Consider the following 17,252-nt stretch of genomic DNA (forward strand, 5'->3'; position numbering starts at 1 on the left):
AACTGTGCCTAACTATACTGCTGCTAGAGCAAACTCAGAAAATTGAGACGGTCCAAGTTTTCTGCCCAAAAATTTCCTTTGTCACCCACCCTGTGACTCTCATATTTTAAAAATACTTTTTTCAGGATAACAGATTGCTTGCTTCTTAGTCTGCTCAGGCTGCTATAACACAATGCCATGAACTGGGTGGCTTATGAAAAACAGAAATTTATTTGTCACATTTCTGGAGGCTGGGAAGTCTAAGATCAAGGCTTTAGCAGATTTGATGTCTGGTGAGGACCTGCATGGTGTTTTATAGATGATGGCACCTTCCCACTGTGTCCTCACATGAGACAAGGGTGCTGTCCGGATCGTTTGTTGTTGTTTTTTAATAAGGGCACTAATCCTATTCTTGAGGGTAGAGCCTAATCACCTCCCAAAGGACCTACCTCCTAATTCCATCACATCTGTGATTAGATTTCAACTTATGAATTCTTGGAGGACACAGATATTCAGACACATGTATTAAACATCAAATTATTAATTTTTACTTTGTAAGTCATCTAAGTTATATGATAGATATATGTTAAGGTATATTCTCAGTATAAGACTAATACAAAAGTTTTTTGTCATTTCTAAGCAAAAACAACGGCAAAGTACTCCTTCGTAAACCATTCTCATTAGGTTTTGTAAAATTCTGAAAAATAGCTCTTGATCCCCAGGCTGGGAACTTCTGTAATGGAGGGGTCCTTGCGCCCAGAGCTCCCAAGATGGCCACGGGCGGCTTCCAAGATGGCGACAAGCCTCTTGTTCTCTGACCTGGGGTTCTTGGCCTCACAGATTCCAAGGAATGGAATCTTGGGCCATGGGGTGAGTGTTACAGCTCTATTAGAAGCCGTGGGTCACGGAAGAGAACCGTGGAATCCAGCGACTAGTGCTTAGCTGAATTAGGACAAACCGAGGCACTTAGCCGTGCAGGAACAATGGCAAGCCTTTAGCCCCATCTGGAGCGGCAAGGGGCACCTCGCTGGATCAGGAGCACGGTGGACACCCGCCGGATCCGGAGGGGTGGGAGTCAGCGGTGGGTCTGCAACAAACAGCAGTGGTGGATGGTGAGCGAAAGCTCAGCTCCAGCCGTAACAAACACAGACCAGAAGAGTGTGCAGTTGCAAGATTTAATAGAGTGAAAACAGAGCTGCCATACAATGGGAGGGGACCCAAAGAGGGTAGCCCTTGCTGGCTGGAATGCCTGGGTTTATATCCCGATCATTGTCCCTCCCCCTGTGCTCTTAGGCGATAGATGATTGGCTATTTCTTTACCTCCTGTTTTTGCCTAATTAGCATTTTAAGCTCTCTTTACTACCTGATCGGGTGTGAGCTAAGTTGCAAGCCTCGTGTTTTTAAAGGTGGATCCGGTCACCTTCCCAGCTAGGCTTCAGGATTCTTAATCGGCCTAGGAAATCCAGCTAGTCCTGTCTCTCACTTCCACACTAAAGGGTTTCTTTTATGGCACTTCTGTTTTTCTAAGGGTATGATAGCATCTCTGTTTAGGGGCTTTCAAGATGTGAGGTTGTTGTGACAGATTGTTATGTAGGTCTCCACCTGATTATGTGGCCAGGTGTTGTTTCCGAAGTAATTAGAAGTCAGTGTTTTCCTCAGTTTTGGTCACAGACCCAGTGATTTCTGCATGGAAGCTATCTTCAACATCCAAACCTGACCTAAATAACAGAAAGCTACTAGGCTATATTAACTAACTTATGTTCTGTAATAATTAACTCCCTCCAAAAAAAAAAAAAAAAAAATTCCAGCAAACGTGAGGTTTTTCCATTATGATGAAATATCTCCCTAGAACACTAATATTCTTTCAGGGCATTCGTGTTTCTTTGATTTAACTTAACCCAGTGAGCCAGATTTTTCCCAAAGGGTGAATTAAAAAGTCCATTAACTCTTTCAGTACATGGCTTCATGAAATCTCAGCAAGGCCATTAGTATTGTTTCGCCTTAGGCTTTACATTTTTTAAAAGTCAGCTGTCACTTTCAAAGCAATCCAGAATAGCACACTCAACAGATCCCTGGAGCTTTGGAAATGTTAATGCCCTCCATCAGCAGCGACCTTGCCAGAGGGAAGTGATTTAGGCACTAGGGAGAAAAGGGCCCACTATCTTTATCACACCGGTTTACACCATCAGCTTCAGAAATTGTGTGAGAGAAGAATAATCAATAGTGTGTTAAGAGCAATCTCGAGGAATGCCAAGACAAAGTACCGCCGCTCCGCAAAATGCTGAGTTGAAGGAGAACTTTTGAATACAACAAAAGAAAAATTAGCTGTAGTGGTAAAACAAAATGAATTGTGTCTCAAGACGGAATTTGTCATTGTGAATGGCACTCAGGAGCTCTCTGCGTACTTCAGTGGAATCACATCATATGCGTGATGAAAAATGGTTATTTTAGAGTTAAACAACACAGAATGAAATAACAAAACTGGAACGAATGCATTGCAAGTGTACTACATGCAAGTTAAGGATCAGCCCACGTAAATAACCCCAAAAAGTTTACTGAAGGAAAAATATCTAGAAAAATCATCTGCTATGGAGAAATGGAAGAAATAGAATAAAGTTAAACTTCATCAAAGTTTCCTGAAAATGTTACTGCATTTCCTGTAGTTCTAGTAAAGGTATTATCTCTCGATAACCAGCACAGAGTGTAAAGCTTCTAAAAACAGCAAAGGAAGTGTCTCCACACCACCCTGAGTGAAATCACTGTGGAAAAGAACTGGCAGCTCAGTCCCTAAGATCATTACAATAAAATGTTTGATTTCCCATAGCAATCTTAATTGTGACATGAACAGCTGTCAACAACAAAATTAGAGGAAGCTGTTATTATATGGATTTCATCCACATTTGCTTGTCCTATTTCTATACCACTGCTCAAGAGAGTGTTTTTAAAGAATTCTTCCAGTAGAGATTTTCATTACTCAAAGGGGAGTCACTGAAATTATTTGGCTTTATGTGCTATACAATGAAATAATTTGTCATGATAACAGGAATCCCAAACGGATGTTTATAGAATGCCAAATTCAAGTATGTAAAAGTGAGATACAATTCATTTAATCCTGAAATCATCCTGTGGAGTAACTATTGCAATCCCTATTTTTAGTACAGTTGATTCTCTTTATTGTAGTTATGTTCTATAAAGTCACTGCAAACATTGACTTAGCAAATACTGAACCGTTGCAGCAATGAGAAATACAAGGTTAGGCTCCTGCAAGCCACTGGGCACAACAGTTTCATCAACCAATCAATATGTAGCCTTGTGTTATGTGTGTTTCTGTGAAAAGACACCTTATTTAATATATATTGTTGATTCATTAACATTGAACTCATAGCACTATAACTCAGGCTTGAAGTTTATCTAACATACATATTTTTGCTATAAGACACATTACACATCTTGTGGTTAGGAAAGCTTGACAGTACTTCAGCCCGATGCTTGGGGACCATTTTAAACATTGAAATCAACAAGAAAAAGCACAAAAATGTGAAAAACATTGTACTACATAGACCACAAAGAGAACACTTGTTTACAGTCTGAGAGCTGAAATAAGGAGAGTGTCTTCTCCAACCTCAGCTGGGAACATGACTCAGATTTTTTGGCACTGTGTCTCTATGTCCATGAGAGTGCTGTGAGTATTAATTCTGGGGTTACAAATAAATTTTAATGAGTAAGCAAATTTGCAAATATGTATCTACCAATAATAAGATTGACTGTGTATGCTGAAACTATGAGTCAGGGATTATAGTTGGTCACTGTGTATCTGTCTGGGTAATTCTTTCTGTTATATTAGTGGTTATACTTGTTTACATTTCAAAATTAGAGTTTATTGGACGTAAAAGTTTCATAAGAAATGTGGACACCATTGCATTGCACATTTCTGCTTCATGAATTTAGGAGAAAACTCATTGTATAGCTGTTTTTACTTTTCAATGGTTCTTCCAGGTCTTTCAGGGATGTGGTCAGCCCAAACCTGCTCCAGCCCTCAGATCTGCCCGCTCAGCTCCTGAAAATTTTAATACACGTTTCAGGCCCTACAATCCTGAGGAAAGACCAACAACTGCTGCAGGCACAAGCTTGGACCGGCTGGTGAGTATTCTCAGATTGATAACCATGGTGGATGCTTTGTTTTACCAAGGTCATTCTTTGAAACTCCCAGGAGATTCTGGAAAAGTTTGTTATAAGAGTCATCTCATGCTTATATCTGCCTCTGTTCTTAATTAGAATATTGAAAAGTAATGGGATCTTTCTTTTGGGTCATGTATTGGATTATTTAAGAAATCTATTAATCCATTAAGAAACTATTAATGCATGTGTGCAGTGACCACATTTTCAACTTCTTATTTCTCATGAAATATTAATTTGAAAACTAAGTTGCCAGTTCTTCCAGAGATATAATTGCAATAGCACATTTCTTACTCATCTGCTTCAGTTCTTTTCTGAAAATGGTTATGTATTCAATTATGATATAATGCAAGTTTATTATGACTTCTTATTTGCAAAGTTTTCTGTTTGAAAGACCTTGCCCGGAAACCCCAAATCAATGTTACTATCATTTTTTTTTTTCTTTTTTATGTGTCTTTAAAAAGTTGGAATCCTTAGAATTAGTCACTCTTTGAGCTGTTTAGATGTGTGTCAGGGGACTCAGTGATATCCATCATCAAAGCAGTTTATAATACTCGGAAAATACAACCATAAACATAGTAAATACAATTTTTAAATGTGTTTTAAAGACCAAATTTTGCTATAAAAAAAAGCTCATAATTTCAAAGAAATACTGCCTGATTATTTTTAATTCAATTTCTTCCATTTGTAGTACTGTAAACACTTTATATACCTACAATTGTTAGTGCTATTAATGTTGCTTTGCCAATTATCTTGATGTAAAATTAACAGATAAAATCCTTAATGTCATAAAGCACTTGAACCACATCTGACTGTGTCATATAAACTCAGATCTCAAAGACTGCCAGTTATGAAAATACTTTTATTAGTCACTGTTATAAATTGCTTTATGATTTTAGTTAATATCCTTCTATAGTGTAGAACTCATAAGATTATATTGGCTGAATTTGGCCTCAAAGTAAGTACATCTCAGCATTTCTGTCTATAAAAATCAAATGTGCTTACAACCTAAAGGCCTATCCATGAAGTATCAAAATAAAGGGGTAACTAACTGTTACATTTTGTTATAAATTTATTGCCATTTATTAGCAAATAAAACCTTCTCTCTAGTGTAGATATTTGTAGTTGCTGCAACCTTCTACTTTACCTGGCTTATATCTATTCTTTTTTTTTTCCCTTGAGACAGGGCTTCACTCTGCCCCAGGCTGGAGTGCAGTGTCATGATCATGGCTCACTGCAAACTTGACCTGCTGGGCTCAAGTGATCCTCCTACCTTAGCTTCCTGAGTAGCTGAGACCACAGGCATACACCACCATGCCCAGCTTTTTATTTTTTTGTAGAGGCGTGGTTTTGCCATGTTGTTCAGGCTGGTCTCGAACTCTTGAGCTCAAGCAATCCACCTGCCTCGGCCTCCCAAAGTGCTGGGATTACAGGCATGAGCCAACGCGCTCAGCGGCTTACATCTATTCTCTATTGCAGTTTCAGGAAAAGTTTAAAAATAGTCACCACTTTTCTTTTAAACAACCAATTAGATTCCACCAAATAACTGGTCAGCTGTTTTAAAGAAATGATGGTTTTCATTAGATTATATTGTTTAAATTTTACTTTACAAATTGCATTGTATATCAAGATCTTTCTAACCAGAGGACAAATGGTGAGTATGGGTTTGGTCCCTTTTTTCCCATTTTCACTGGCTCTAACTTAGTTATTGGAACAATTCAGTCTTTTCTGAATTTTTGTAAAATCTAATTTAAGAACAGGAGTACAATGTGAGATGAATAAGTTCTAAAGATCTGAGGTACTACATTGTGCCTGCAGCTAACAATAGTGTATTGTTCACTTAAAAAAAAAACTGTTAAGAGGGTAGATGTCATGTTAAGTATCCTTACCACAATAAAATAAAATAAAATAAAAAGTTTTAAAAGAACTGGGGTACATTTTGCACTTAGTTAAAATTGCACTGAATTTGAATAATATAATGATATGTATGGCAACTAATTAATTTTTTCCCTCTGAAACAGAGAAGCCATTTTCCCTCATCCCCGGGAGAAATAAACACACACCCTTAAACAGGGGAAGTAGAGCAAGAAAAATATGTTTCTAAAGACAATGTTTTTGCAGCTTAGCATAAACTAAGTAAAGCATCAACACTTCGAGAATTTTCTCTGGTGTTTAAAATCTGACGGACATGAAAATTGAGATTTGAACCTTTTATAAAGGAACTTTATTGGTAATGTTCAAAATGCTCTAGCTATAAAGGTCTTGAGAGTATAGACAAGTAGCAAACAGAATGAAAATCTTCTACCTTTTGCACCCCTCAAAAATATATTTTATCCATCTTTTTCTGAAAATGATTGGTAATGGTTAAACGTATCATTACAAGTAAAAGCCAAGGACCAGACTCTGTGCCTAAGTATTTAAATCAATAAGCCAATTTTATTCTAAAACATTCTCAGACAGCATGTAGCATTTACTTCCTCAAAGGTGTGGCTTCAGGCTCTGTAAGTGAAAATTGCAGTTTTACTGATTTTTTTATTAAATTCTGATCCCTTCCCAAATGGTAAGAATTAGTGACGTGTAATGCACAGCCAGCCATAAGCCCACTTTGCTCAGCTCCTGAGAACAAGGCACTGTTTGCGCATCAAACGGAGCTATACCGAGGTTATTCCTGAGAGACACGAGTTAGGTCCAAAGCTAATAACAGAGTCTCAGCAGCCATTGGCTCTCCTGAGGCCTTCGTCCTTTGGGGCTCCAATATAGCTCTGAACGCTGGAAAGTTGGGGGAGTTATCCTTGGCCAGACTCCAGTCCAACAGTCAAACATGCTCATCTTTAAGAAGGATGCACTGCGAAACTATCCAGATGGGTCTGTCATCCATTACAGCCTATTTAGGCTGTTTATAAACAAGTCTCATATTACCTACTCCTGTTTTAATTTTCCCTGGAAAAGATGTTTCCTGAATATTTATAAGAAGCATGTGTCTGAGAAAAGGAGGATAATTGGAAAAGATTTCTCTTCATTTCTTGAAGTGTTTCAGCAGAAAAATGCTTCAAAGGACGATATCAAAACACTACTCCAATCACCCCACCCCTTTTGCCAAAATGAAAATAACTATAAAGCACTTGGAGAGTTACTTCTTAGTGCCATTTAAATTAGTACCTGTGGTAATAAATTTGGGCCCTGTTGGTAAATGTTCTTATATCAGTTATTCTAAAGCTATTTTTTTAATGTGAACTGGTCATTATGGGGTTTGTTTTAAAAATAAAACTACCAACCCCAAGCTGAGTAAACTGCTGCTAAACCTTATATAAAATAATTGAAAACAAAACTCTCTCTTAAAAAATACACCAGTTCCATCATTTAACATCTTATTATATTTATAAGGAACTTATAAATTCTTTTGTATCTCTAGGGAACATTTCCGTTTGCTCCTCTAAAGTTATATACACATAAGAAGCAGTTGAGGTAGTCAGAAGCTTTCAGACATACTACCCTAAAGTGGTTTGTGTTATCCAAGAATGAGTGAATGTATTTTTATAAATTTAGCTGCTCATGGAAAGCCAACTCATCTGAGACTATCGCAGTCCCTACCGCCAACAGCCATGATTTGTTGAGGATACTAATGTTATCAACTGCAGTAATTCAGTTAACAGAGTCATCCTACCATCACGTTGCTTTCTTGTCACCAACAAACTCCCCTTAGAAGCCCCTCTGTCCTAGCTGACTATTAATGACTTTCAATCAAACAGGCCAGAGATTATTGTTTGTACTCAGGAAGAGACTGGTTATGTTCCTTTATTCTTAAATGTGTACTCTGCAAATTCTCTTACATAATTTGATGTGAAACTATAATTTTTTAAAAGACGGTTCCAATTCACTGGAAATGTCAAGTATAAAAATAAATCAGCACAAAATAGCTCGATTTTTAAGATCTGAGCATCAAAAGGTATTTCAAATTAGCCTCTGTAAAAGGCAATTAGTTGTACAGCTCAGAAAATTAGAGCACAACATGTTCTACAGCTCACAGACGCACTTGGACAGGGAGTGTCAGTTACTTTATTCCAGCTGATTCATTAGAGTAAAAATGGACTGTGCATGGTGTATCTTAGAGGAATATATTTTATAAAAGTAAATTTAAAAAAAAAAGCCAGGTTTGGAAATTAACTCAACAAGTTGGTGATGACTTAGAGCCATAAATCTCCAGTAAGTATTCAACACTGTACTGTGGCTGTGGATTTCTCAAATATCCTACTGGTCGTTCTGAGGGAATTTGGGGTGGGGATGGGTGGAATGCCAACCAACAAAGCTCAACTTTGTGCCTGTTCTGTGCTATTATGTATAGAATAATCTCTTTTTCTTTTTCCTTTAAATTTGTTTTCCTCTTGCTTCCCAGAGGACTGTGTGGCGGACTATGCAGCATAGTGTAAGCATTGGTCTTATTCTTCCTCTCATTCCCATTTGTCTTTGTACAGTCATTCCGGAGAGTCCCTGAGAAATTCCTCCTCCACTATCCCTTTCCAAATTATCTGGAGTGGATTGAATACTGCACATAGCCAACTTGTTTAGTCGTTTCCTCTCTGCTTGTGATTTATGGTTAACAACCATTTTCATATTCTTTTCCAATGGCCAAGTTTTCAATCTAATCTTGGTGGAAGACCAGCTCATGGAATGGCTGATTTAAATTCTGTCCCAATGTTCAGACGATGCGTAGTCTGCCTGGAAAACTAGCTCTTCCCTGTTAGAATATATTGGCCTTTTTCTTCTTGTGCTAATAAGAACAAACCAACATCAGCCCTCATGCATAAGGTGCTAATGTTTCCATTAGCTGAGACATAGAAAATTCAAGGGATTAAAAAATAGGTTGTTTGCTTTTCGTTTTCTACTTGAATTTCCTGATATCTTTCAGAGCATTCAGAGCATTTGGAGAGGGAACATTGGATATTTTTTGCTTGAAAGATTACCCCCAATATGGGGCTGAGGACAAGAACACTCAGGCTATCTTACTTGACTATATTAACCAAAATAGTCAGTTATCTAATCTGGTTTCCACAATACCATTGCATGCTAGTAACACTTTTTTTTTTTTTTTTTTTTTGAGATGGAATCTTACCTCTTCCACCTCCCAGGTTCAAGTAATTCACCTGCCTTGGCCTCCCGAGTAGCTGGGATTACAGGTGCACACCACCACACCCAGATAATTTTTGTATTCTTAGTAGAGACGGAGTTTCACCATGTTTGCCAGGCTGGTCTTGAACTTCTGGCATCAAGTGATCCATCCGTCTGGGCCTCCCAAAGTGCTGGGATTACAGGCGAGAGCCACTGTGTCCAGCCCTGATAACACTTCTTAAATACATGCACTCTACATGGTATCATGGACTGAGGAAGGAAGGTGACTCTCACCTGAGGGGTACATATTTATTTGTGCAGCACACCTGTGACATCATAGTGTTAACTGTTTGGCCTTAAATCCAGGCAGTGATAACACAATGTCTAAAATCCCTTCTTTGAAATCATGTTTTTAAAAAGAAATTGTCCCCTGAGTACTATCCCCATTCATTATTCCTGAGATCATATGCCCATATCCATATGCCCTGAGACCAGGGCAATTTGGGTGAAGAAAGTTAGGAGGTAAATCTGGAACAGGAACGCTGCAGAAAGGAAGACCTTGAGAAGGGGACAGGGAAGACAAATAGCTCAAGGGCTCCTGACACTAAGAGGGAAAGGGGAGGGGAAAACATCATGGGTGGGACAAGTCAGGGTTCTGTTCGATTGGTCCCATTGATAACTAAAGTGGCTTCAGTTAAGTCAGTAGTGTCTGCCCTTTCCAACACAATCTCTTGGGAGCTCCAGGTTTTCCTGCAGCTGGTCCAGTTCAGTTTCCTTATGTAATGGTCATCATGACCCTTGTAGCTTTCCTGAAGAGTTGTCACTTCCTTGAACATACTGGAATGAATACATATCATAACATCCCTGTGTCTGCTGGACTTCCCTACTTGTCCCTATAACCTTATCTAGACCAAAACAAACAACACAAAAACCAGATGTCTGTTTTGTATATGAATCTTCCAAAAATACACTGTAACTTTTGAAATTCGTCGGTAGGTCACTGGTGACAAACATGTTGTTAATATTATTACATACATATTTAAGTACTTACAGAAGATCATCAAGATATGCAACTTTTTTAATTGTTCTGAAACAAAATGGACAAAGCAACTGACATTCTGGCATTATTTCCTGCCTGATGGTTAGTACCAGTTTCAGTAAAATGCTGGTGATAAAAATGTTCTTCCATGCCTCTTTGGGGCTGTTTTGGTGCGATTTAGAAACTGTTGGTTATAAGAAATCAGGAAACTGTCTGTTGTTCATTTTAAATTGCCATGGCATTTCATTGTCACCTCAAAGGATTCTGCACCCAGCTAAATCCACTAGTTTGCATTTCAAAAGGATGTCAGGCTGTGCTTAAGAAACTGCTTTATTATCTAGACCTTCAGCCACTGTGTTTAGGTGAAACTGATATTTCCCACCTTCCACCCCAACACAGACACACACGAAGACGCACGCGCGCATGTGCTCACACACACACACACACACACACACATGCACTCACCCTCAGTCTTCGCTTGGCCTGAACAAAAAAAGTAAAACCTCAATAACAACAGTAAGCCAGATTCTCCACTTTAATTAGTTTTCTAAAGATAAATGGGTCAAGGCCAGATTGGCTTTCAGCCTCCGCTGCAGCTGAATAAATTATGTCCCATTCACCCCAGCAAACAAATGGCTACTGCTTCATCCACTTCAGGTTGTGAACGGCCCGGTCTTGCCTGAACTTGCTTTATCTATTTGCTGCGAAACCCCACTGAGACATCCCAGTTTCATTTTCAATGAACCCTTGGTAATAACAGCAGCAAAATGCAGTGAGCTTTCAAAGCAGGGAGAAAATAAAAAAACGTTAAAACCAAACCACCCAACTTATTCTGTCTCGGTTTCTGCTCTTCTCCGGGCAACATCAGCAGCATGTGGTAGCAGAGAGAGCCGCCTGTCACAGGCTTCTTTCCATTTAGGAGGCTGTGATTGATGAGGCCCAAGTGGGGAACATCATAAGACACATATATAAAATGATGGCTTATCTCCAGGATATTCTGCTTATTCCATGGAGTGGAAGGATGCACGAATCTAATTCAATGGTATGCACTGTTGGAAACCTGGATGGAACTCCTGCCCTTATGTGGATTTTTCAGTTCACACCCAATGGGCAGTGAACTATTTTTACATCCCTGAGAAGCTATTCTTTTGGGCATGTGTAAGAATAGTGAAAATAGAAGGCACATAGACCTCTCTTTCAGTCCTGGCAAAGTTGTGTTTAATTGCACAGGGCTGTATACCCTGGGGAGAAGGAAGAGTACACTCACTCTGGCTACATAACTCCCTGGGAGATACTAAAGCCCAGTCCACATCACTGCTTTAAGACATGTTCAGAGAATCATATGGATTCTGACAACGAAATAATGTTATGCAACATGTTTTGGAAGGGGAACAATTTTGCACAACTTAATATTAAGTGTGAGTTATATTAAATCATGTTGGGGGCGATTTGTTAACAAAACTCTTTTCAACTCTGGATTAAACTCTCCTTTATCCTCAGAAACACTTAAGCAAGAGCTTTGGTGACCTCTGTATCATAAAAAATGAAATGTTACACTTTCAGAGCCAAAATAGGGCTATTAGAGATTTTATATCTATTTTATGGCATGCTGATATGCTTATTTTCTGCTTCAGGCTTTAAAATTTCTTTCAGAATTCCTAGACTTCAGCTAAACCCAAATTGATGCATTCTATAGATATCAATCTATCAATAAATTATTGATTGAGTTATTCTCTGTTGCATAGCACTTAGTAAAACTAGCTGCTATGTACAATCTACATTATAGCATGTTGTTAGTGCTGGCGTCATCAAAAGGCAAGTGACTGTTTAGAAAAGCCGTTACTTTCCAAGTCAGTTAGACATGCTATGTCTTCTCCAGAGAACAGTACATAGTATAGAGGCTCATGGAATATTAATATTAGCATACAATAAGTGGGAGTTTGATTTTGCAATCTCAGATTGACTATGCCAAAAAAGAATATGTAGAAGGCATATTAACAAATGAATAATCATTGGCCAAATATGCAAATTAAAAACATTAAACATCTGTAGCGTCCTTAATATAGGCCATGTCTAATAGCTCATTTTCCCTTCTTAAGCCAGAACTTTCTGCCCAAACCTTGAACAAATTAAACAGAAGCTTTGTTGTCAGTTATGAACCAGTCAGATGCAAAAGTCCATCTGCACACTCGTTTCACGGTAACTGTCCTTTATTCTGCTAGGTAATTGGTGTTTTGGTGGATTGATTATGGAAGTCTGGATAGACAAGCCACACTAAACTGCTCAAACCATACCTTTAAAAATATTTGTTCATGAGCCTCATCAGTTGACATAGATCTTTTATTAAATTACTGGATAGATTAAAGAACCTTTTCCTTGTCATGGAAAATCTGCAACAATATTTTCTCTTAGCTGTCTGAGATATTTGCACCACAACTCCCAAATGTGATGTTCATGCTTATGAGAGATAGAGCTGAAGAAATAGGATATTTCATAAATACCAGTTTTGGTGTATTTGCTGTATAATCAATCAGCTTCTAACAGACTCTGGGGCCTATGGAATACATTTTAAAGGACTGGGAATTTGGCTATTCCCATAACATACTCGGACACTCTTTACTGCTAGCAATAAACCTCAGACATAAACATTGTAGAGAAAAAGCAGATGAAAAGGAACCCATCTGAGTGAAAATTGACTTCCCTTCATAACTATTAAAGGTAGAAAGCTATTTGCAATACACAATAACTTTATTACTAAGTTCATTCACAGTCATTATCGTCAAAGGCTCTGACTTCATGGGTATTTTCTTATACCCATAACACTGGCTGAGCTATCAAAAAATAGAAAGTCAGGTTGATAGTCAATGAATGAACCACCACCAGCAGCAGCTCCATTATATTGCTGGCTAACAAATACTTTGTTGGAAATTGGTTTGTGTGATATCTGTAGAAGCTTTTCCAATGCTGTATTGATCCAGATGGACCAGGCCACGCAAGGCCACACCTATAAACGATCCCCAAAATGGCTCACAACAACACAAGTTTATTTCTTGTATGTGCCAAGTGTTCATTATGCATTGGCTGTGAGTCAGCTACATGTGGTCATCACCCTTACTCCAGCACCCGGGGTGACAGAGCAGCCATTATCTGGAGGTTCACCTGTCACAATGGCAGGGGAAATGGAGAATGTGGCAAAGGTGGCTGTTCATGTCTCTACCTGGAAGGGTCACATCATACTGATCACATCTCATTGGCCAAAGCAAGTCACATTATCAAGCCATCAGGAAGTCAGGGACATATGTTCCTATGTGCCTCACATAGAGAGAGAAAAAGGACATGTTAGTGAACAGTAACATTATCGACCACAAACACTATGATGAAGGCAAGATTTTTAAATTGATAAAAATCCATGTCATTACTCTCTCCAACCCTAAGACAAACCTTACATGAAAAGGAACAGAAAAATCAGTCTTTCCTTTATTCACCATATTTATTGTGCACTAACATGAACCATGTGTAGGTGACTAGACCATAATCAAAGAACTCACAACACTTTAGGGCAAACTTGTCCAACCCACAGCCCATGGCCCGCATGTGGCCCAGGATGGCTTTGAATGCGGCCCAACACAAATTTGTAAACGTCCTGAAAACATTATGAGATTTTTTGCAATTTGTTTTTAGCTCATCAGCTGTCTTTGGTGTTAGTATATCTTATGTGTGTCCCAAGACAATTCCTCTTCTTCCAAAAAACGGCCCAGGGAAGCCAAAAGATTGGACACCTCTGCTTTAGAGGATGACAGGCAAAAATAATTATAATTTAAATCAGACCATGCTCTTGTAAAGATTGCCCTGCAAATGAACCAACTCTTCTATGGTCTTTTGAAAGAACTAACTTTAAAAAAAAAAATTTAGAATCCTAGGAGAAATCTAAGTTCTTATTAGAGAGGGGGTATCTACATTGTCCTACAAAACCATCATCCTTTTTCGGTCAGGCTGATTTTCAGCATCGGATGCCAACGGAGCTTACCTGAACTTTGAGTTCAATCATCATTCAACCAGAGCAAAGGATCCCACCCCAAATCTGAAGGCAGTGTCTCAAAGGAGGATACAGAAGTTGTTGCCAAGAAATAGGAGAAAAGTGGCAATAAAGAAACAGAATGAGCAAAAACCTTTTACTACTGGCATCTAGATGTCTTTCAGATCCAGACAATATGTATTTTAAATGAGGCTTTGATATTGCACATTGTGAGAGCTGCTCTTGTATGACTTCATGTCGTGTTTGCTTAGGCAAAGCGATTTTTCTGCTCTTCTTTCTGGGCCAAACTGGCTGCAGCAAATCAAATTGTTCTCCCTTTCTGTCTCTTTCATACATCATCATTTAAAATCACCAAGAATTCACATTCTGGAACCTGCTGTTGTCTTCTTGTACAATATCAGTTGATTTCTGAACAGCCTTCATTGAAGGAGAACACTTTTTACAGGTTAATCAGGGAAATTGCACTGGCTGACAGCAACAGCAAACTTATCCATGTCAGTGATAGTCTCAGGAATGTGTGTGTCATTGGCTTCTGCGTGGAATTATTTGCAAAATTGTAGAGCTTTGATTCAGCTGGAAGAAAACTTAGAATACAAATTCATAAATTATTTATGCATGATGAGGCAGGAAACCAATGACTTTGTAAATTTTATTCTAAGGGATTTTGACCTCAGAAAACTCCCCAAAGCAGCCAGCATTCATTTCTGTGAAAAACACTCATCTCTGTACTTGAAAAAGCTAAGCATTTCCTTTGCTTGTTCTTTGCAGCTCCTTGAATGCTAGAAAAAAAGGGTAAACACAAAACGTCCAGAAGAGCTCTGAGAAGAAAACATAGAGGCAGCAAACTGCCCTAATTGATCTACTCACATAAAATCCAAAAACCCAGAGGCTATCTTTAGTGCAAGACATGTCTGCACAAAAATGTTTCCAGTTACTCAGGAAAATCAAATCTTCTTTATGCAAAATGTCTTCAAGGAACAAGAAGTATTTCATTAGGATTTTAATGGTGAGGGCTCAAGTGAAAGGATCCTCATGCTCTCTTTTGTCAAGTTTTTTTTGACAAAATGAATGAAATTAAAAGCTTTTTACAGTATAATCATTTTTTAAAGTTTCCTTCCTCCATGATTTTGGAGAATGAGAAGTAAAATCAATATTTAGGAATTTTTTTAAGAAGCTGACTTTCAATAACTTGGATCGTAGTATGACAAGGAAGGGTATAGTGTATGTGAGTGTGAGAGTGTGTGTGTGCATGTGTGTGCATGTGTGTGTGTTTCTTTTTTAATTACTCTCCACTCTTTGTGCCCAATAACAATAGGTGGACAACTCAGAGATTGTTACAATTATTTACCAAATTGTAGCCAAAGAATGCTATTTTTATATAAATGTTTGTGATTCATCACTACTTTTTAAAATTCAGGAACACTCAGTTGTTGTGAACAAAATGTGAGTAGCAGCTTCCAATAGCTCCTAATGGCACACATGAATTGGCACCGCTCTCTGCTTCATGGAAGAGTAGAGGGAAGAAGATAAGAGGATCCTTTCCAGAACAGGCCCCAAATCTTATGTATTTTTACTGATTTTTGTCTTATCTGTTTGCTCTATCAATTACTGAAAGAGAGATTTTCACTATGCGAGTAGACCTATTTTTCTTTGTTTTGCGGTAGCTCCCCTTTATCCACGGAGGCTATGTTCCAAGACCCCCAGTGCATGCCTGAAACCACCCATAGTACCAAACCCTATATATACTGTTTTTTTCCTATACATACATACCTATGATAAAGTTTCATTTATAAATTAGGCACAGGGAGAAATTAACAATAACTAATAATAAAATAGGACAGTTATAACACACTGTAATAAAAGTTATTGAATATCATCTCTCGTGCACGCGCTCTCTAAATATCTTATTGTGTTATACTCACCCTTCTTGCAATTAAGAAGAGGCAGGGAAGGATAGCATGAGATTTCATCACACTACTCAGAACGGTGCACAGTGTAAAACTTGTGAATGGTTTGTTTCTAGAATTGTCCATTTAATATTTTTGAACTGCATTTGAAACCACAGAAAGCTGTGGTTGCAGTTACTCATGGTCAGCTGCAGTCTGAAAATATTAAATGGAAAATTCTAGAAACAAATGTTTATGGATGATGTATATATTTCACATCTATATAGTTAAAACTTATCTTTCTTGTGAACTGAGCTTTATCAGTATATATAGTGATTTCCTTTCTCTACTAACTGCTGCCTTAAAGTCTCTTTCTTTCCAATATTAATGTAGTTACACCAAATTTTTAAAAACATTTAACTGAAATATCTTTTTTCATTTTACTTTCAACCTTTCTGAACCCTTATGTTTTAAATGTGTCTCTTATAAACATCACATAGCTAGATTTATTTTAAAATCCAGAATAACAATCTTTTTATTTCAATTGGAACACTTAGTTCACCTAAATGTACTAGAAATATTGATATTTATTTCTTCCATCTCATTTTGCGATTTCTATTTGTCTCATCTTTTTAGTCTTCTTTTTCTTCTTTCTTGTGGGTCAATTGAGGATATTTTCTTACTTCACTCTTTTTCTTTTAGTGTTTGGAACCTAATACTGTAGTTTTTATTCTTCTAATAATTACCCTTGAAATTTTAACATGCATCCTAACTTATCAAAGTCCAAGTTTAATTAATACATCAATACCTTGCCCTCTTTTGTAACAATACAAGAGGACCTTAGAACACCTTAATTCTGATAATTCTCCTCCCAACTTATATGCTGTTATTATGGGATAATTTCATTCTGTCTAATGTTGTGTGTGTTTTACACAAAACAAAAGTTAAGATTGTTATTACCATTTTATACTGGAACTTTTAATATACAATCAACCACATTTTACCACTTTCTTTGGTTATCATTCCTATT

General features: G+C 37.8%; 1 protein-coding gene across 2 annotated transcripts in view; it reads left to right on the forward strand.

Moving 5' to 3' along the window:
• GPC6 (glypican 6) overlaps positions 1-17,252 on the forward strand; it is a 1,178,972-nt gene that overhangs the window by 1,068,018 nt on the left and 93,702 nt on the right. The window contains exons 6-7 of one of the 2 annotated variants that reach the window (XM_034936849.3): positions 3,976-4,119; positions 8,549-8,578. In XM_034936849.3, the coding sequence (XP_034792740.1) occupies positions 3,976-4,119; positions 8,549-8,578 (174 nt within the window). The remainder of the gene's footprint in view (positions 1-3,975; positions 4,120-8,548; positions 8,579-17,252) is intronic. The other variant, XM_003832020.8, reaches the window with a different exon arrangement.

The sequence above is a fragment of the Pan paniscus genome, chromosome 14, assembly GCF_029289425.2.
Source record: "Pan paniscus chromosome 14, NHGRI_mPanPan1-v2.0_pri, whole genome shotgun sequence".
In the NCBI taxonomy this organism is placed as follows: Eukaryota; Metazoa; Chordata; class Mammalia; order Primates; family Hominidae; genus Pan; species Pan paniscus.